The sequence below is a fragment of the Tachysurus fulvidraco genome, chromosome 17, assembly GCF_022655615.1.
Source record: "Tachysurus fulvidraco isolate hzauxx_2018 chromosome 17, HZAU_PFXX_2.0, whole genome shotgun sequence".
In the NCBI taxonomy this organism is placed as follows: Eukaryota; Metazoa; Chordata; class Actinopteri; order Siluriformes; family Bagridae; genus Tachysurus; species Tachysurus fulvidraco.
Window position 1 is genome coordinate 13506861 of NC_062534.1, and position 22790 is coordinate 13529650.

The following is a 22790-nucleotide window of genomic DNA, read 5'->3' on the forward strand; positions in this document are numbered from 1 at the left end:
GCTCTCCAGGTAACAGTAGCTCAACTCAGCGTGCTACTTCACAATGCTTTGGGGGAACAAAAATTGCATGGTACATGGTATGAAAAACTTGTGTGTGTTTTACTGTTTATGGTTTGTGAGTTCCCAAATCATAAAATTGATTGCTATCTACCTCTCTAACAATTGGGTTTAGGGCAATGGAAAAGTGTTGCTTGCTTGGTAACTAAACCGTATCTGTTTATACAAAATATCTATTGGATGGAACATAATTTTCCCAGGCTTATATGCTGTACATTATATCTACTGCACTATTGTGCCATTGATGAGAATGCACTGAGTATTTCAATTCAATTCAATTCAATTTATTTGTATAGTGCTTTTAACAATTTCCCATTGTCTCAAAGCAGCTTTACAGAAGTATGGAAACAGAAGAGAAAGAAAAATAAATAAATATAATAATAATAATAATAATAATAATAATAATAATAATAAGAAGAAGAAGAAGAAGAAGAAGAAGAAGAAGAAGATAAAATAAGAAAAAAGAAGTAAGTAAATATATACAATTAAAGTTTAAAATTAATTTTAAAAATATTAACTTAAAATTTATGATACAATATATCTATCCCTACCCATAATGAGCAAGCCGGAGGCAATGGTGGCAAGGAAAAATCACTGAGATGATATGAGGATAAAACCTTGAGAAGAACCAGGCATAGAAGAGAACACATCATCATTTGGATGACACTCTACAGTAAATAGTGTAAATGTAAATAATGTCCTTTCTACAACAGTTTCTAATCGTGCAACCGAGAGCTCCTGAGAAACTCCTGAAGTCTTTGTAAAAAGTTCAGTGCAGACCTGATTGCTGATAAAGACCAGACCATACAGCTGACTGACACAACATTGGTTTAAAAGAAGGCATGACAGTCTCCGGGTGGCTTAATTCACAACAATCCCAGAATGCACTCCAAGTTCACCATGAGACCGAGTACTGTAAAGTGGCGATAATGAGTCATGGGTCGCCTGCTTTTTGGTGGGAGCATATTTGAGCCAGTTGTATAAAGAAGCGGTATGATTAGTAGCGTTGACTATAGAAAGGTAACAGGGCTGTCTGCATGCATCTTGAGAAAACATGTTGGGCTAAAGTGAGCCACAAGGAAGAGCTTAAAAAAGGTATCTGTCCTAGAAATCAAAACCTCTAAAAGCATCTTTGTGTTGGGAACTGGAAAATATGATTCATACAGTTCCATGGACATGAACCAGTTTTGTGGTGGCACATCATGAAATGACATCTGATAACCTAGGAATGGGGAAATAGGAGGTCTATGCTGTTATCAGCCTGTTATTTTAATTTTCTGGACACTGCTGAACATCATGGTTAAACATTCACTTTATGACTTGGACGTGAAACATTTTTTCAAGATTGATGCAGGAAGCACCATCATTACATACATGTCTGTTTAATGGAAAGAAGCTACTGGTAGAGAAGTTTTAATACAGAGAGATTTCATGCATTTTAAGTTTACCGCTTTAACTATTGATGGAACCCTGATTGTGATCCTGGTAATAAAGCTGTTTGTTTGCTGTCTGTTCTAGTTGATAAAATCAGCATTAAAAACAGGTACAGATATATCAAGTGAGGAGGGAAGGGGGATGCCTTATCAACGATCCTATTGGTCAAAAAATATGTCAATCATTAGCGGTGGGCGGATCTACGAACACTCGAACTTCCCTGATAGAGTTGTTCTTCGGTGAAGGGCTTCAGTGAGCTCCAGACGATAAACGGCTGACAGCAAATCTGATAGTTTTCTCCAGCGCCAAAACCATTTTGACGCGTGAACAGCGTGTAGAAAGTTATTTAAATTCTGTTTTCGTTTTTTTTGCTGCTCCTAGACGTTTTATTTCGAACGACTTGCACAAGTGATTTTCCCCAAGTGTGAAAAGTGAATGTGGTGAGTAGATCCCACTGGAGCTCCTCTCACAACCTGCTAAACTGGCTCATGTTCATGCTAGCTAATGTGGCTATTCAGAATAAGTTAAACCCAGCCTGCTAAGTGTCTTTTTGTTCTATATATTTATTTATTTATTGCAAATTAGTTGCTCGTTTCTGTTTAAAGTTGACTTGGGTTGCAGTGTTTTTCTGTGTTGTTCGTTAGCACCGCTTTTATGACTAATTCAGTTGCGTTAGCTTGCTGTCATTGAAAAAAAGTTCAGTACCTCAGTAGCTCTGCTCATGTCTGTGTAAAAAGTAACCCTTATTGTTAATCCTGGCCACATCCCCGCATATTCTGATATTGTAAACATGTTTATGTCTTGAAATAATCTGCCTTTTCTGGTCGAAGCCGGCTTAAAAAGTTAGCGAACTCGCCTAGCTTGCTAATCAACGACAGGAAATCGACTTGCCCCGAGTGAGTTACCCAGGGGGCTAACGCTAGCTAGCGAGGCACAAAAAGTCCAAAATGGTCTGAAGATGAATCACACAGTTTTTTTGTAGTACTTTAGAAAGCAACATACGTCTTTAAAATCTTGCTTTCAAATATATTTTCGTCAAACTTGACCGATACCTGCTGGCTCTGTCACTCATTTTGACTGGGTGGTGGCGATCGATAGCTATCAGACATCATCTTGCTTGTCTAGTAGCTTAGCCAATTCGGCTAAATAACGCTGGCTTGGTTAGTGGAGCTCTACATCATGGTGGTTCTTTATCATCTCATGCCTCACTGTTTTAATAGCGTCCTGCAAGAGTGCTGCGAAAGTCTAAGGAATAGCAACACAAACTAAAAGTGATCTTAAAGCAAGCAGACGTCAAAAGTCCACTTGGAAATTTCACTATATAATGTACATAAATGATAACTTCCACCTTGTATGTTTTTCAAAGATTCAGTTATCTGATCCTCTAGTTAAATCATAGAATGTGGCCCTGTTTTACTTTTGTTCATTGTTCTACGTGAATGTTATGTGTTTGTAATATACAACAAAAAAAGTCAGCATTGTTGCTTTTGAAGGTAAAGTATGCTTGATATGTAGGCTGGTGAGAAACTTGTTGACTTTGAGATTGCTGTAGCCAAAAGAACTTGGTTTCAAATCCGCAAAATTTTTTGATAATTTGATGGATTTACTGAGAAAATGGACACATTTATATATAGGCTTTAATCCAAGTCAGCCAGCCAAAATTACCAAGTAAAAGGTTTTAATTGCAGGTGGACTTTTGTTTAGTTTTGCAGCTCAATTCAGGTCTATTACTTTTTAGACTAAAAGAATATCACCGTGATTGTAGACGATAATATAGAAGGCAAGAGGAACTTAAGCAAGTTCCTTTAAAAACACAGAAATAGCTGGCCAAAGAAACAGCAGCCCAACAACAGAATATTTAAATGTTTGTAATTTAGACAGCTTTTTTCATTCTAAATATAATAATAAATATAATGTTCTCCTGACTCCCTCAAAGCTGTTAGTTAAATGCCTATTTTAGATTAAAAAAATACTTCAGTGTCTGGGATGTTTTGTAAACTGTAGAGAAAAAAAACAAAACAAATAATGACTGAGGACATCCTACCAATCAGGGCAAAGAGGCATCTCTACTTGCCTGTCAGTTCCTCTCTGTGCATTAGCATTCACATGTTCTTGCTCATGCAGCCCACATGCGTGTGTTTTGGAGGTGTGGTTCTGAGTACAAACTGCAAAGAGAGCTTTATCAGACTTGGCAGATGACTAGAGACAGGCTGCTGCTTGAAACATGAATGGGGCCGTGTGTAATGGGGCAGTGCCTGTATTATAAGGAGTCCCACCCTTCAGTATAAGAGCCAATCAGCTTATTATTAAACATATAAACACAAAAGGCCAGGCTTATCATGTGTTTAAAATGCATATGAAAGTCCTTATTACTGATAAATACGATTTGTCTCTTCATACCAAATCGGTAGCCAGTAATATAACCAAGATAATACAGAAAGCTATATGGAGTATTGTAGGTTGTTTGCTTGGATATATTAGTAAAAGCAGACCAGCTAAATTTCTACTCTGTATTTAATAACAGCAAGTCTATGTAAAGGCTATAAATATCTTGCCTAAGAAGTTAAGAGTAATGAGAGGTGCTAGAAAAGCACCCCGCTTGCACCTGACCGAGTTTCTAAAGATGTATAGGGTCAGACACAAAGTTGACCATTTTTATCACAGACTTACTGATTAATAACTAACTACATTACACTGATGACAGAACAATTTTAGAAATGGTTTGCCCTGTTTTTATTATTAATTAATAGACATTTTTATATATGAACTTATTTGAGTTTTAAGTATAGTCAGAAATCGAAGAAATCTTTTTTGTTTTAAATGCTGCAATCTCCATCTGGCATTTTGATTTTGCTCACAAAAACACAGCCAAAAAATCATTTTTCTTCCCAACCAATCAAAGGATGAGCCAGAAGAGTGAATCTGAAATGATTAGAGCAGGCATTTTGAACACTCTGTTATTAAGACACTTCCTGGAAGCCGCATCTCCTTTCTCCAATCTGATGCGCTCTTGCTTTATGTCAGGGCAAATGAACAATATTTGCAGTTCTCAATTGCACAGCTGGTAAGATAATTATGCCTCCACTACTCACCGTAACACCATAAAGAGTAGAAATGCTCTTTTTCCTGCCTTTTTTAGGTTTTGGAGAATCCATTAGCTTGTTACACTATTTTTAAAAAACTTGCATGACACAAAAAATTACTTCTTGAAATATTTAACCGTGGTGTGATTGTGCTTTGCATACATATTTCTTGTCAACTTTAGTTGCCTCATAATCTACACTTAGAGATTAAGTGTAGATTATGCACCTGCTGCTAAGCACTCAAAAAAAAGAAATGAAATCCTGAGAAATGGTCAGTATATCAGTCCAAACGCTTATATACTTATTTCTTTTTATTAAGTTTTTAAAGATATTCACTATTAATTATAAACATGTACCAGTTAGTGGTTTCTTCTTTTACATGTTACCATAGGCACACCGCCCCCAAGATCTTGCATCTTTTTTTAATTTTTTTTGTTATTCATATATTATAATTTTTATGTATGAACATTGATCTTAAAATGGAGCATTTTGTAATTTGTTTTTGAACCAAGGATAAAGCTGTTCCTTTGCTGCAGGAAGGAAAATCACACGGTTAACTCCGTTGTGGAATTTTGTTGATAGACTACAAAATTCTTTGCATTAAATGATAGTCTACTTGTTTCAGTGCGTTCGAAGAATATCATCTTGACGTCACCTGTGACGTCTGTGTGACAAATGTTGGTGACTTTGAATAGCAAATTGATGATTCAGAAGGCCAATGACAGTCATGGGGGGAAAAGGGAAAAATCCTTACATGTAATTGGACACTGCATCGCATTTCTGTTTTTCTATGGTCCCACCTTCTACAGAGCAAATAACCTTTATTTATTTTATATATTTCAAGTTATTTCTACCATTTTCTCAATTTAAGATGATTTAATTATAATTAATTTAAGATAATTCTACGTGATATGTTATATTATAGCTTGATCCATTAAATAACGACCTCTTACCTCTTAGAAATTATTATGAAAGGTGGGTTTCTCTTAAGCTGGTAGTGACTCAGGTCCACCTTGTAGATCTGGGTTTTTAGAAACTGTAGCTGCCTTTTTTTTGTTTGTTTGTTTGTTTGCACAGTTTGCTATGATCATTATCTAGAGCTAACCGCTGCATACTTTTAGTCGATTCTGTAACACTCCAAATAACCTAGAGGTCTTTATAAGATGAGGCACCATTGCTGAGAGAATTTTAGACACACAGATCTTGTGAAGTACGGCTGCCATGGTAGTGCCATTACTCTCCAGAGAATTGGTGCAAAGAAATGTCTGGTTAATGCTGGGCTCGTGACTGATCATTTCTATCGCTGGCTGACATTATGTAGAGCAATAGTCATTTCCTCAAAGCTCACCTAGCAGAACTATCTGATAGAAGGCAGGTACCTAATACCCTGGCAGAGCTGTGCATTTTTGCATATCTTTGTATTCATTGAAATACAGAAGATAAAACCTGATCAGCAAGTTTGCACATGACTTCAGTACTTATTTGGCTCAAATACCAGAGTTATTTTTAATGTCGTACCTTGTATCATTACAGATTTTGTATTTGTTGGTTCCTTGGAAGGTGAAAGGTTTCGTGCTTCATCTAAACCCAAGCAAGCCATCTAAACAACATGCCGTTCCCTTTTGGGAAGTCTCAGAAGAGTCCAGCAGAGATTGTGAAGAATCTCAAGGAGAATGTGGCATGCTTAGAAAAGCTGGAATCATCTGACAACAAGAAGAGTGAAAAGGTAAACGACAGCATTTATGCATCCATTAAACTTTAATGATCTGTGCATGACAAGGCAGTAGTCATGTGAGCGATAAGAGGAAAAAACTTTTCAACAGGTTGCTGAGGAAATTTCAAAGAATCTAGCCTCGTTGAAAGAGGTGTTGTGCGGCACAGGAGACAAAGAGCCTCAGACTGAAGCAGTGGCCCAACTGGCACAGGAGCTTTACAATACCAACCTCTTCATCGCCCTCATAGCCAACCTGCAGAGGATTGATTTTGAGGTGACTTTTCTATTTGGATTTATTTTTAGTTTTTGTAGCTTTTAGTACATTTGGTGTGTGTGTGATTTATTATATATAAAGAGGTATCCAACATTTAAGATGCCGTTTAGCTGCCTTTTAATGGGTTTGTTAAATTTGTTTTTCATTTATTTGTGCTTAAAGTTATGTGGCTTTTAATTTCTGGTTAACCTTGTGCATGCATTTAGATTTATTTAGCATTTGCACTCAAATGGGCTTAATTTTGCTCACCAAAGGGAAAGAAGGATGTGGTTCATCTGTTCAGCAACATAGTGAGGCGTCAGATTGGTACGCGCACTCCAACAGTCGAGTACATTTCCTCCCACTCTCAGATCCTCTTCATGCTGCTGAAAGGGTGAGTTTTCCAAGCCTTAGGGTGCAATAATGATCAGCACATTCCTAAAAAAAACATTGATTATGCTGTCAGTTCCTGTTGTCTTTACTGATATGTTGTTTTTAACCATCTTATTGCATCAGAGTGTACATTTCCCATTTCTGTTCTTATAGCTGCAAGCACCGGACACCTTTTAGTCTATAATTGTTGTGCCATTTTAATGTATTGGGGTAATTTATTTCTCAACATTGCTTGTTCTCTCCTCTCCATATTCACAACCATAAACAAATATTTGTTTACTAGTATAACGGAAACTCCATTGACCTCTTGCATGAAGTTGAATTTGATTTCCTTTGTCACAGCTGTCGATGTGTTAGCGTTATTTTAATAGCTGAGAAGTTGTTGCTGGTTTTGTGCAATGCTGCCCATTGGTGCATGTGTTGTTGACGGTGCACTCAGATTTGTTCATTTATCATTAGTCTCCAGGCAAATCCAGCTGTGCCATGACATTGCATTAGTGGCACCTCAAACTGATGTAGTGTAGTGTCTGCCTATTCCAGTCCAGGTTTTTAGCTAGTGTTCAATAAGGGAGAGAGAGATAGTGTGTGGAAATTGACCATTGATTATCAAGGGGGAAAAAACATACCATATAGACCAGAAGATCTGAGTTGATTCCAAATAACTGTTTTATCCGAATATTTACCAAGTAACTTAGCAACTACACCTAGTTATTTTTTATTATTAAGGAAATGCAATTTAGTCGCTGTTTGAAAACATCATGTATAGGATTAAGTGATTAAAATGATGGCAATTCAGAGTGGATTAGTAGGGGATGAAGGGCAATGTAATTATTGCCTTTGTTTCTCTGGAATGTTAGACTCCTGGTGCTGTAGGTGGGTTGATGGCCTCTGAACATGCAATGATCAGCGTGTGTGGCCAACAAAAGGGTCTAAAGCTCAAAGCTGCCCTTTTAAGTAAAGGTACTGTATGAGGTATAGCAAATGAATTAGGGCTATGCATTATTAACATTTCATTCAACAGCAATACATAGCAGGCATAGACTTACTGTCCACTTTATTAGGAAAACATGTACAACTGCACATATACTTTTCTAATCAGCTGATTATGTGGACCAACAAAATGCATGAAATTGTTGACTATATAAAATCTCTGACTTTAACTGTGGCATGGTTGTTGGTGCCAGATGGGCTGGTTTGAGTAACTGAGAAACTGCTGATGTCTCAAACCCTACAATCTTTAGTGTTTGCACAGAATGGTGCGAAAACATTGACTGAACGTTTCTGTGGGACCTTGTTGCTAAAAGTCACAGAAAAATGGCCTGGTTTACTTTGAGATGCAAGGAAGGATAAACAGTAACTTTAATCACTCTATATAACTGTGGTGAGTAGAAAGGCATCTCGGCATGCACAAAACAATAAACCTGAGGGTGGATAGGCTTCAACAGCAGAAGACTTCATCATCATCATCTTCTGTCAGTCAAGAACAGGAATTTGAGGCTATCATGGACACAAAATCGCTCAAGCTATACTTCTGTCGTCAGCTGTGCAATTTAAGTGAGTCTGTGCACATAGTAGCCTCAGATTCTTCTCCTTGGATGACTAGTGGAACCTGTTGTATCTTGTCTTCAGCTTGCTATAAACAATCCACCTCAAGGTTTGAACAATTGTGTGTTCTGAGATACTTTTCTGCTCTCCAACAACAATTCTATGGTTCAAGTCTGCCTCATGATTAACTGATTAGATCACTGCATGGATGTGCTGCACTTGGTCTTTTAGAGTGTATGTCTAGAAAAAATATCCAGTCTAAATGGTTAGCACCTGAATAATAATAGAATAAAACACGGATCTTTTCACATGGGGAAATTCATGTCTCACATTATTAGAATGTCATAACTGCTAAAAGAAACAGATTTTTCAAAAGTCCCCCCCCCCCCCCAACAATTAGTTATCTTTTAGTAATGTCTTCATTGGTAGCTATTTATTCTCTAATCATTGCAGCTATGAGACTCCAGAAGTGGCTCTAAACTGCGGCATGATGTTGAGAGAGTGTCTTCGTCACGAGCCCTTGGCCCGCACTGTTCTCTTCTCTGAGGACTTCTATTGCTTCTTCCACTTTGTGGAACTCTCCACTTTTGACATTGCCTCAGATGCCTTTGCTTCGTTTAAGGTATAATTATTCAACTTACCTGTTTACATGACTTCAGTTAGAAAAAAATACCAGCTGACGCATTAATGACACGATTTTCTTGTTTTTAGGATCTCCTTACAAGACACAAAATCATGTGTGCTGATTTCTTGGAGACAAATTATGACAGAGTAAGCACCACTTTCTCTAGCTTCCTATAATGTTTTCTATTCTTTATAGTACAATTAATAATAGTTTCATGTGAACAGTGAGGTTCGCAGAAGTACAACTGTGTGCATCTGATTGAAAATCTTGTCCATTTCTCAGGTATTTACAGAGTACGAAAAGCTACTGCATTCTGACAATTATGTCACCAAACGGCAGTCACTGAAGGTAAGGACAGATTCAGGACATTCAGCTGTTCAGACACACACAGCTATGTTGATTTTGTTTTGCTTTGACTGGCATATCCGCATATTTGGGGAATTGATCAGTCTGCATTTATTGGTAAAATGAGTCATGTTGTCCACATTGCAGCAGTTTTGTCATCTGAAATAGAGATGGTCACTTGTGTCTTCAGCAATCATACTGATCTGGACACATAATATTTGTGAATAGAATCGTGCTGTAGATAAATGATCTGAAGCCAATTTAAACATCAATTGAGGTGGACATTCAGTATGTAGTGTGTCTAATGAAATCTTACTATATTGTAAGAACCCATTGAAAAATACTTGTTGATGTAAAACGTAGGACTGACACAGGTGCTTGAAATTGCTTTATTGAAGACACATATTTATTTCATGCCACACACAGCTCTTGGGAGAACTGTTGCTGGACAGACACAACTTTACAGTCATGACCAAATACATCAGTCGAGCCGAGAACCTGAAACTGATGATGAACATGTTGAGAGACAACAGTCGCAACATACAGTTTGAAGCTTTTCATGTCTTTAAGGTATGTTTGTTAATTCTCTGTCTATTGTGTGTCTAGCAAAATGAATTGTTCTACTGTACGGTGCAGCACCAAAATATTGTTAGTAGTGTAATGATGGCTCCTGTTGGGCAATAATGCAACTTTATCATGTAGTGGGATAGATTTCATTTCACTTGCCTATGTTAGTGTATCAATGTCTTTTGATGTTTAACTTTATTTTACATTTCTTGCTGATAGGCCATGTCAAAAATATGTCAAAAATATCTGAAAATGGATAGAAATCTCTTAATCTCTAATGATTACAGGTTAGAATTACACGATTACAATTAATATAGTCACAATACCAAGTTGTTGACAAGTACTAGGTACAGAGTTTAGGTTATTGATGGCTGATATAATAAATAGATCAATGCCTCAAACTGTGGAAACTTGCACCGAAGTTATTGTAAGCAAAAAAAAAAAAAGCTTATTCTTAGCTGTGTGTCACTGGGCTCCATGGGGGACATCTTGCAAATCTCACTTCAACAGGTAATGGTACTGCCCTTAAAAATAATGACAAGGATTGATGAAGGCAGATTTAAAAAGCAGTAAATGAATACAGGGTTGGGTGTTATTTCTCATTTTAACCGCTGTGATGCTAAATTAGTAGAGTGGCCTCGGCTTAAATTTAAACAAGCTTTTTAATCTGGTGTTTTTATCAGGTGTTTGTGGCAAATCCGAATAAGACACAACCTGTTTTGGACATCCTGTTGAAGAACCAATCCAAACTGGTGGACTTCCTGAGCCAATTCCAAACAGACCGCTCAGAGGACGAGCAGTTCTGTGACGAAAAGAACTATCTCATCAAGCAAATACGAGATCTCAAGAGGCCTGCACCACCGGAGGAAGCATAAAGGACAAAAGAACAGGACTGAACAGTTGGAATGCTGACATGTTTTATGCAGTTGAGGAAATAACAAAGAAAGAATGACAAACAGTCCTCTTCCCATTTCTTTGCAGCTGACCTCCAAAATGTGCAAAAAAGTTCAGTTTTTTTTTTTTTTAGTGAATTAGCTGTGTGAAAGCAAGAGGGTCCCAGTCACTCTATGCTCCAAAGCTTTTCCCCCCTTGTTTGTGTTTGATGGATTATATTGAGCCTTCTGTGTTTCTTAATGATATAAAAGCAGTTTAAATAATTCATTGAGAGCTTTCAGGGTCAGTTAAAATTTTTAATGAAGCAGGAAGTGTAGTGCTTAAGGAGGAACATAATTTCACACAGTCATTTCGACTACATTTCAACTTTTAAGTAGGCTTTTAAAGCTGTTTGTAGGGGTGCGTCAAAAGCATTTGAAGCAAGGGTGTCATGGGTTTAGAAAGTAAAGCACAATTTTAATACCATCTTTAATATAATATTTATTATAGCAGTTTTCCTTCTTATCAAAAGCCAGTTGGAAATGTGTTTTATACTTTCAGAGGAGAATTTTCTATACTTTTTAGTAATTTTACAAAATTCCCAGATTCCAGCCTCTAATTAGGAACTTACAGACTTCATGGTCTCATTTCTGACCATGTGCTCACTTCTAGTGGTTACATTATTTCAGAAGCATTGAATTGATTGATTCTCTTCAATTACATTGCCTTTCAACTTTTATTCTGATTTAGTTTGTTCAGCATTTTATTTTAACTGGATGTTAGGTGAATTAATATATAGATTTTAAAAATTGGGTATTGTTGCATATATTAGCTGTGAAACTAATTCTGGGTTTGCATACTTCACTGATCTACACACAATATGTGGAAAATTAACCTCTTCACATACACTGTAAACTTGTAAGAATTATGATTACAGATCCATGTTTCATGCTTCTCAGGTTCTGCGTTTTTAAATTTGAACCTACTCACATGAACCTAGACCATTGAAGCCTTTAACAGATGTATCCAGTTCTCTCTCTCTCTCTCTCACACACACACACACACACACACACCCTTTATGCCATCATTTGTACTGTCTACATTGAATGAGTCAAAGCTGTGGTAATGTGTTGTCTCTTAAGTTGCGTTTTTAGGTTCAAGTTTATTTTGCACTTTTCCGTACAGCTTGGTTATTGGAAGGACTTTTTGATTGGAAATGCAAAACAGGATTCTACTGAAAGGCCCTTATTAAATTAGTGAATTTACCCGAAGTTCGACCATTTATTCAATGTACTCTGTTTGCACAAATTCTTCTCTTATATACCTCATAGGATTTGAGTTGCTTAAGTGCTGTGTACTTATGTGCCCTGCCCCCCTTTAGACCAGTTTTATATTCATTCACCATGGTCAATTATGCAAGAAAATGTAAAATCTTACAACCAAATTTGACCTTCAGTTGCTAAATAGGATCTACAAGGGACAACATTAACTGTGATATGTGCTTGTATGGTACTCTTGAATGTGTGTGTGCTGACATTTTTTCCCTCAGTGTATGTTTATGTTTTAGTTCTATAAGACTATATAGAGTAAAAAAAAAAAATCCTTTTTCAATATAGCATGATTGTGCCAAGGCAAGCAAATGTGAATGGCAAGTCAAGTGCAAGGTTTAATAAGGACATTTTATGTACGTTTCTGCCTTAGTCTTTTGCAAACCATCCATTTCAAGCATGACCGTGAACCTTTATCAATACAAGATAAGTCTTTCTGTCCTAAGTTATCACAAGCTTATCTTGTTTTGTTTTCTAAAGCTTAAACCTATATAAAGGCCAAATTTAGGAAGAGTGGATTAAAATGAATCTAATTATTTAGCTATATAGTTTCTATTAAGATTGGTTTTGGACTGGATGCAAATGCCAGCTTTTGAGCTGTTGAAAGTGAGTGAGAATAAAAATGCTCATTAAACCATTCTGGCTTCAGGACTGGGTTTAAATATACATTTTACTAGTCCACTTTCAGTTTCCTGTATGTTTTCAGTTGTCCGTTCTGCTATATTAGGATTATAAATATGTACATAAAAGGTTTATTTTAAGAAACAAGTGTGAAGACCTATTGGAAATAAAATAAATAACTGTACATGGCTCATCATTCATCATTTAAAAAAGTAATGGAGAAACAACTTGTTCAGTTTTGCTAAAGATCAATATGTACTGCTTACATTTCTGAAATATGTTAACTGCATTGCTTGTTTGCAAAAAAAAAAAAAAAGCTGACCTGGTACAGAAGAAATGACCATTTTATTAGTGGGGATGCAGTTACAATGCTGGATTGAGTATATACACAGACTTCCTCAGTGTTTTTTTGCTTCCTGTCCCACAGGATCAAATTTTCTTCAGGGAAGAATTCCCCAAGCTTTTCGTAGACTTGGTTCAATCTTTGAGCTGTTTGAGGGGAAACACTACATGCTGCAGTGATGTGGCTTAAAATGAACACTGGACTTTCTTGTCTTTCATGGACTCACTATAAAATGCTGGCATTGGTGCTCTGGAGCCATGAGTTCTGCCCGAGTCTACCCTCCTCTGTAGCCTCACCACAAATAAATTATTAGTCAATGGTACAAAAAAATGTCATGACTTATATATATATATATATATATATATATATATAATTTTAATGCCAGTGCTACAACAAACAATAAAAGTTCTTTTTGCCTAAAGGGAGTGTGCGTGCGTGCGTGCGTGTGTGTGTGTGTGTATTAAACATTGTTGAGGGATGTTATAGCTTAGTGGTCAAGGTTATGGGCTTCTAATTGGAATGAGTTTGAATCCCAGGTCCAACAAGCTACTATTGTTGGGCCCTGAGCAAGTCCCTTAACCCTCAATTGCTCAGTTTAAAAAATGAGATCAAGTCACTCTGGATAAAGTTGTCTGCAAAATGGCATAACTAAATTGTTGGAAAAGGTTTGAAAATAGCTGTTTTGTTGTCTCATCACTGACATGTTCACTTTATATTTTGACAGGTTATATTATATTAAGAAATTGAGGGCTTTTTGGATTCTTATCAATAGCTTATGCTTTAAATATCTACAGACGTGACAGGGGCTTTGATGCTCCTCAGAGGAGTTAAAACAATTTAAACCTCATAAACAAAACATGAACCAAGTCACTGAATATAAAAGCATTGGCATAGAAGCTCCAGAGCTATTAGATTCTGTGCATGATTCTCCTTCTCATCCCTGAGTTGGGCTCAAGTCTCATCCAGTTCCATCTGCAGCCTCACCACAGCAGCCTTGTGCTCCATCCTGGCTGCCTGCACTTTCCTTGCACACTCAGTATTCACTTTCTTCAGCTCTCTTGGGCTAATTCTGTGCACTTCTGCCTAATCTACTGATTTCCATTGGCTTTTCTCAGATCAGCCCTTAACTTGTTTGCCTCCATGACCTTTTCTTGGCTTTGCATAGCAAGCTCCTCTAACTGAACACACATTTTTGAATTTCCAGTCTGGGAGCTTCACCACCAAGGTTTGACGTGCTGTCTTGCTGCTTAGTTGTTCCTTAAACATTTTGCACTTTTGCCCTCAGCCTCCATCTCGGTCTTTGTATTTTGTCCAGGCTGGAGCCCTCTGCATTGCAGGTGATCCCACCCACCCATTACACCGCTTCTTCAGTCTGCTGCCATCATGGAGGAGACTGCGGAGTCTCCGGGCCAGAACCAACAGATTGAAGGACAGCTTCATCCATCAGGCTGTCAGGAAGCTGAACTCGCTCTCAAACTTGCCTCCACTTCTCTTTTCTGCCACAGGCACCACAGATCTATGAACCCAACACACCCCTTCAGATCCCACAACCCCAGGTCCTTCCACTCCCCCCTCCCAGTAACATACGAAAACATGCACGTCACTTTGTGCAGCATTGGTCTGCTCATTCTTTACTTTATCTGCAAATGCCTTGCACTGCTTTATTTAAATTTCATTGCTAATATTTTGCACCTTGGGACTGAGAAATACATTTTCAATTCTTTTCTTATGTATGTGCTGTACATGTGAAAGAGTTGACAATAAAGAGAACTTGAACTTGAACTTGAACTTGAACAGATTGTTGAGATGTACTTTTTGTTCCAGATGCATGTCACTCTCCCGTTACAGTCTGTGTTTCATTATTCAAACAAAAGTTTCTTCTGTGAGTCAACTAGATGATTGTGCATATTAACTGGATAGTCATCTGCCTCAGGTTCCTCCTCTTGATTCCTATACTCAGTTCTGTCAGATGGCAGATTTATTGGTGTACAAGTTGGAGTCACACATCAGTTCAAAAGCCACCATCACTTCCTTGATGGTTCCAGCTGTCACGAACCAAATTCCTTGGACAATAAACCTGATTTTGATTCTGATTCTGATTCTGATTCCTTGAGTGAAGATTGGTTCTACATTTTATTGTAATCTATAACCACGGAGGACTCGATTCATGACATCAGAATCAAATCGTGTATCGGCGATGAATAACTAACCATGTTATAAATTATTACATTAAATAATATATTATTTTAGAAGAAGAAGAAGAAGAAGAAGAAGAAGAAGAAGAAGAAGAAGAAGGACAAACAACTGGAGAACTTCCACCTTTTTATTTTTAAGTCTATACTGTTAGTGAAACTGCCATCTAGTGGTGAAACTGCAAAATACAGTTTGTTACTGGTAGCCCAACGCTTTTATACACAATATAATACAATATAACACAAATCTTCATATAATAGTAACGTGAACAATGTACAAAATGTTTACCGTATGCTTTAAACATCGAAGCATGGTGTATGTAAGAAACATAAAAAGGTGGCGTGTTTTACATGTTCTCTGTGTTCATACTGCCCCCTGCTGTCTTGACTTAGCAATAACACTTCTAAATAATAATTATATATTGTCTAAACTCTGACAGGCTCAGAGTACCAAACTGCACAGTGATAAGATATTAGTGTTTTTTCCCCTGACTCGGATTATAAAGTGCGACCGTTATCTCATGATACAAACAGTGAACACTTAAATGAAACTGTGCATCTAAGTTTACTCTAACTTTTGCACATGGGACATTGTTTACCCTGTACTGCCTAGTGTTTTTTTGTTTTTGTTTTGTTTTTTAAAATATTAATGTCTAATTCTTAAGAAATTAATTTGAGCTGATTGCTTAGGTAACAGCTTTGCATAACAGTTTGAATGCATATTGTAATTTAAACACCACCAGAAATAGCAATATGAATTCGGTTTGTAGCTTAGAGGGAAATCCAGCAGGGAATGTTTAAGGAAACTCTGCCTTTGATGCACAGCACAATGGCTCTATAGAGTTGTGGGGGTAGGGTTTACACAGGTCAGAGGTCATTTCAGCCTTCCTAGGGCTTTCCATCTATTTCATAAGGCGCCTAAACCAAAAGGATATTCTCCACAAACACACTTAAAGTACTTGGTCTATTAACTATTAACTCTTAGCTCAGTTTTCTTACATAAGAACTGCTTTCCTCAGAACTTATAATTTATGAACTAATTTTGTTCACATTGAATTCAGGTTTAAATCCATTCACACATTTGTCTTCTCTTACCAACCCCCAGAAACAACAACAACAACAACAAAAGGATGCTCTTCAATTCCATGCATGACATAACTTTTTGTCCTGGAGACAAGGGTTCAGCATGAAACATCTGCACACTAGCTGAACTACAAAGAGTTTTAGGATTAAGATTTGTGTATGATTTAAATCCCATCACTACCAAAACTAGATTGATTATTTATTTATCTATCTATCTATCTATCTATCTATCTATCTATCTATCTATCTATCTATCTATCTATCTATCTATCTATCTATCTATCTATCTATCTATCTATTTTTACATATAACTCCAAGTTAGACAAGACTTTCAGGGATTTAATTATTTGGAAATCAAGATCCCAAAAGTAATAAACAAATAATATAAAATAAAAACTGATTATTGCCTCCACTGTTCCTTACTAGTATTTATTTATTTATCTATCTATCTATCTATCTATCTATCTATCTATCTATCTATCTATCTATCTATCTATCTATCTATCTATCTATCTATCTATCTATCTATCTATTAGTTCTTAGGGTTAATATAATCTAACTCATCAAGCATTATAGCGTACGTTATAACTATTTGTTTAGTTTCTTGGGAAAAAACAACATATTTTATTTGAGGAAAAAAATGTTTAAGGCTGGAAGTATTTTAGATTGTGTTTACAATAAATTGGAGTCAAAGACAAGGAGCCGCAAATACAACACGGTATTGTAGCGGATGTGTGTGTGTGTGTGTGTGTGTGTGTGTGTGTGTGTGTGTGTGTGTGTGTGTGTGTGTGTGTGTGTGTGTGTGTGTGTGTGTGTGTGAGAGAGAGAGAGAGAGAGAGAGAGAGAGAGAGAGAGAGAGAGAGAGAGAGAGAGAGAGAGAGAACGCACGAGCGCACTGGGGAGGCGCCCAACACAATCCCAACACATGACCAGACGTTCGCGCCTCTTTTGGATAATCGAAGATTCAAAACAAGTTTTCGAGGTAATTGACAGATTTAACTTTCCTATGTAAGGTAACAAAGTGTTTCTGTGACTTTACCATTTTCCTTAAAGATTTCCTGACTTTAGTACGTGTCTTAAAACTCGTCGTGTTTTCGTTGCAGAGGCTTTTGTGTGACAGACCAAAGCTTCCAGGGTAGAAAACATAACAATAGTTAACATATAGACTGGTATGGAGCTCCTATAGTGCTAACATTGTTAGCTGTATGCTCGGCTTTTAAAACCTAAACGTTTTATTATTATTATTATTATTATTATTATTATTATTATTATTATTATTATTATTATTATTATTTACGAGAAATGCTCTATATTGATTGGTATTTTGCATGTTTTTTTTTTAAATATTTCACCAACACCTGTTAGATTTAACACTAAAACCCTGAATTAGCTATTACATCTCTATCTAGTTTTCAAATAAAGTGTTTTCATGGTTTTCCCAGCTGTTCTTCACACCTATCGGCTCTAATGTGATATCTTGATTACTGTGTTGGTTTATAGGTGAAATCCATTCTGTACTTCAAAATCTGTGGGTCCCTGAAGTCCAGGTAGGTTTATTAGAGACCCAGAGTGGATTCACAGCAACATTCCCACACTTTGGGACAAATTCATCAGTCAAATCCTGGTTATTCCAATAAACTGCAACCATTAGCTGTGTTGTTAGACAGAATAACTATCTAGATTTCTTAAAATCACTATAGCAGTGGAGTAGTGAAAATGGACACTTTGATGTTAAAGAGTTTCTGTTTATATAGTAGTCTAAATTTTACCCCAGCACTTCCTGGGGTTATTTGTAACTCCCCTTCCCCCTTTAAACGTGTTCTGCTTTGGGCCACCTGCAACCTAAAAGCAACAGAACGATTTACACGAGGTCAGACTCTCAATCTCGCCTAATCTCAGGCCAACCGGATCTGATGGATTACCATCTTTTCATTTTATACTTTATAATAGCTGTAAAATACGAAGCCACACCACGCGATCCCGCCGGAGTGTCTGAGAAGCTGATCATTCCACAAGCTCTCCATCTGCAACAATGAGGAGGCGCTTGGAGAGCAGGCCTTCTATTTATTTATTTATATATTTATTTATCTATCTAGCTATCTATCTATCTATTTATTTATTTATTTATTTATTTATTGATCACTGAGCCCAAAACGGATATGGCAGATTTATGTTCTACATATGTAGTTTGAGAAGAATAATCTAGCTCCCGATTTTGAGATCGCTTTAAACTTTAGGTTACATTGTAGTTTTGGGTTGGTTTCTGCTTGGTTCCTTCCGTTCTCCTCAACGAAGATCCTCCATTTTGATGATGATGAGGAGCGCGTGGAAAACACGCTGCAGAAGAGCCCGAATAATTGAACTGCTAGTTTAGATAACTGCATATTTCAAACTTTAAGTACATAACTGAAGAGAAAAAAGAGATCCGACAGGTAACATTTCACTCGCTTTGGGTAATTCCTTAATATTCTTCTTCATTAAGAGATTTGGGAGGCCACGTGACTTGCCTTTGAACTGATGCCATTATTCTGTGATTAAGTGATCCAGATCTGTTTTACGTAATAGTTTTCCTTTTTCACTAAATGATTTACGTATTAAACATGTGCATTTGGAAAGTCTGATATGCCTGAATTTCAATAATTTAACTCAAATGAGTTTCTACAAAAAAAAAAGAAAGAAAGTCACGTGCTTGGTCTTGTACTGTTTCCCCCATTAATCTACTTAACTTACCCAGTAATACACTTCATTAAGTGAGTTGGAAGGACAAGTGATGGGTCATCAAACCATAAAGTAGCCGAGGCTTAAATAATAGTCTGAACGCACGAAACATCCGGATTCTTAAACTAATGTAGGAAATCTAATATGCTCCTGGATGTGGTTAATTCCATAAAAGGTTTATTTATTTATTCATTTATTTAAACCTCTTGTTTGTCCTATTTATCTATTTATTTATCTTTTTATTTATTTACTTGATTATTTGTTTATTTATTTGTTTACTTTTAATATAAGTTTCTGCCAATTTATTTTCCCCTTCATATATTAAATTGTGTATTATATAATTATACTATGCGCTTTTATCTTTTTTTTACATATGCATGCTATTTAAAAAAAATCAACTTTTATTTTAAAAACACAAAGTTATTTTATTTATTTGGGAACCTTCTCCAAATGTTTCATTCATGTTTATTTCGGTTTTTACCCTGCAGGGTGTTGGAGTGTTCCTCTGGATCCTGCCTCCACTCTGAAATGGAGTAAGCAAAATATGGCTTCTACGCTTTTCCTGCTAAGGTGCATCTTGTGTAGTCAGTGAAGTAGTGTAGTATCTACTGCGCTAGATGCTCCTTCAGGCAGTAGACAGTGTACATTAACGACTGGAAATCATGCCCTGTGTTAAACCTCTTGCTTGTCCTGTTTATTAACGTACTCTTCAAAGCGCATGTAATGGCCCTTTACGCACACTGCTGGTCGTCCTGGCGGTTCCAAAGTGCTCACAGTGCAGGTAGTAGCAGCTGATCTACTGCAGTGTGTGCACTTCATGTACTGCCGGACATCTGCAGCAGGACAATTGGAGCAACAATGGGACGCTCTGTTGCACGGCGAGTTTTGCAGGTTTGCATCCAGCTTAATACAATATGCTGTGCAAATCCATGCAAAACTGGCGGTTACAGGGGAAAATTTCAATTAACCTGAATCTAAAATTAAACATGACATACTTTTAAATTACCTTGCAATAAGATTGTATGTATTACCCTTTTTAGATAAGAATGTAAACACATGCAATTTGTTGTTTCACCAGCTGATTTCTAGCTTTTCTATTTTGGTCAGTCTTTTTCTAGTTGCATGCAAACGTTTGTCTTGCTGTTTTCGGGTGGATGGCTTTGCAATTTTAGCGATACACGAAATTTATTTAAAAAAAAAATAACTAAAAAATAATAACAACAATAATAAAAAGTTTTGCTTCTAAGTATCCTACCCACCCTCTTTATCTACATATTTATGTATAAATCTATTTCAGAGACATCAATTCATAGAGTACGGCCACCAGGTGGCGCAGTAGACTGAAGTAAAAAAAAATCTGCTTTCCTGGAACCTTTGGTTGTATTTTTCAAAACATAATCGTTGTCCTTTTGGAGAATACCTGTATGATACACTGTGTGTAGTAACTGCATCTTTGCCTGCATTACATACAAATTTTTAAACTGATTACTATTGAACAATAAACAAAATTTGATTTTTATTTGTTTGTCTGCCATGAGCACTACTTTCCTGAGGAGATTAGGTTTATGATGGTTTATCTGGTTCTTACACAGCTTACATCTTACTAAGTAATTAATAGGATGAGATCCACATATAGTCTAAATTATAAACATTTTGTATTAAGAAATCGCAAGCGTTATATTTAAAGCCTACTTTATTTCTATTAACGCTGATATATTGTCCCATTCTGTGAGTGATCCTGAATACACGCTGGAGGGCGATATTATAGCGCACAACACGTGCGCGCCTCTGTCGAGAACTGGCAACCCTTCAGCTGTGGATGTCGCCAATGGAAGGAGAGTTTATAAAAGAACACACCGGGAGCATGAAGGCTGTTCATGTCAAGCCCAGATCTGCTGCTTAACTCCTGGTAACAAGGATCCGTGCTGATCTAGAGGAAGACCACCAGGAGAATAGTTTGTGGGCTGCTGTGTCCTAACAAGAGGCTTGACGGAATCCGATTCAGGACACGTCTCATGCTGAGTGACCAAAAAAAATCTACTTTTTTTTTTTTTAATTACAATTTCTGATTTTTTTTCCCTGTGGCCATGAGCGGATCGAACTTCTTCGGGTCGTTGGTTTTGTGCGCTTTGTTTTTGCCGCTTTCTGAGCCGAGCCATCAGATCCTGAAGTGCCACGAAGTGCGCTCATCCTTCCAGTTTCTGCACCCAGGCACCAAGTGGGCTCCGGAAACCCCAGTCTCAGGTAAATCAGTCATGCTGGGAAAAAGAGATCTTTGGTTTTCTCAGTAACTAACACATGCACGTTTCTAAACAGCTTTTAGAACAGGTTCATTCTGACAGAGTGAGAAAAATCGAAGTAGTCTACACATGTATCTGTCTCGCAAAGCCACATGGATACTTTTCTTTTCTCTATTATTTTCCCACTGCTCTTTGCAACGAAGAGGTGTCCACAAAGTGGTGAGAAGAAATGTGACAAGTAATTATCAAAGTGTGTAGTTTCTCTTAGAGCTCATGTAGCCTATTTCCCCAAGATTTCCAGATGTAATAATTCTACATCAGTGTGTAGAGATTGCTAGTATTGCCTGGGGAGAATTGTAAGTGTATTCCTGTCTTGTATGCAGTCTCTGCTATAGCCACATTTCCCAGTGGAGAAAACGGAGAAGTTTAGATAAACTAATGGACACGATGGTTAAGTGACCCTCTGTTTGACATCTCCCTTGTTGGTTTTGATGTGCTTCTTCAACTGCACAGAAATGTGTGAAATTGGACCCAACAAACACGTTATTGTTTGGCATTACACCACAGTACAAAATCAGTGTCACTAAGTGTACCAATGATGATGAGCCACTGTATATAATGGGTTCATAAATAGATAAAACAGTAGTAATTAAACTTTCAACAATCATGATATTGCCTAATTTCCTGTTTGTTTAAAAGCCAAAATCTGTTAAACACAAACTGTATTTTATGTTGATTTACTGTGGCAGGGAAGATTTTGAATGAGTTGCTAGTGTAAAATTTGAGGAGGGCTGTTCGTTCTTAGGGAACTAACCCGATCCTTTCGATAGAGGCATTTAATCAAAATAATGTTCCTTGAATATTTTTGAATTCTACACATTTGCAATTTAAATCAGGTCCGGCAAATGGGACAAAAGAGCTTGCACAGCCTAGCGTACACCATTACTCTATTACCTCAGAGGAAGGAATATTAACATATGAACCTCACTGGGGTTAGACTGGAATGAAATGGAATAACTTACAGGAACAGGAAACAAGTATCAAAGTGGTCCTACATACTTGTCCTAAAAGCTTGTCATGTATTATGCATCAACTTGTTGGAGTGGATCCATCAAATATAAAAGCTGATGTCTCGATGCACCTGCAGGACAAACTGGTGTTTATCAAGTTACCACAGGGGATTGAATAACATGGGTTATAGAACAATTATAATGTGTTTATATGGCTTTAAAGTATTAGAAAAAAAAAAAATCATTGTTTTTAAAATTCTTTTGATTTCCAAGGTGTGGCTACAATTAGCTATGTTCATTAGTTGTTATTATTTGGCCATGTACAGTATTTTACAAGCATTGTTAATTCAGCAAATTTTATTTACG

At 36.9% G+C, this 22790-nt stretch overlaps 2 protein-coding genes across 2 annotated transcripts in view; both read left to right on the top strand.

Moving 5' to 3' along the window:
- The first annotated feature begins 1690 nt into the window (after positions 1–1690).
- Positions 1691–13022, top strand: cab39l1 (calcium binding protein 39, like 1). The gene is made up of 9 exons (XM_027135952.2): positions 1691–1931; positions 6108–6300; positions 6398–6562; positions 6817–6935; positions 8933–9101; positions 9191–9250; positions 9387–9452; positions 9876–10019; positions 10700–13022. The coding sequence occupies exons 2-9, from the start codon at positions 6184–6186 to the stop codon at positions 10889–10891; spliced, it is 1032 nt and encodes a 343-aa protein (XP_026991753.1). The 5' UTR covers positions 1691–1931; positions 6108–6183; the 3' UTR covers positions 10892–13022.
- Positions 13023–20945: 7923 nt separating this feature from the next.
- The window catches only part of gpc3 (glypican 3), a 99572-nt gene continuing 97727 nt past the window's right edge, over positions 20946–22790 (top strand). The window contains exon 1 of the mRNA XM_027135098.2: positions 20946–21418. Coding sequence (XP_026990899.2) covers positions 21262–21418 — 157 coding nt within the window. The 5' untranslated portion in view covers positions 20946–21261. The remainder of the gene's footprint in view (positions 21419–22790) is intronic.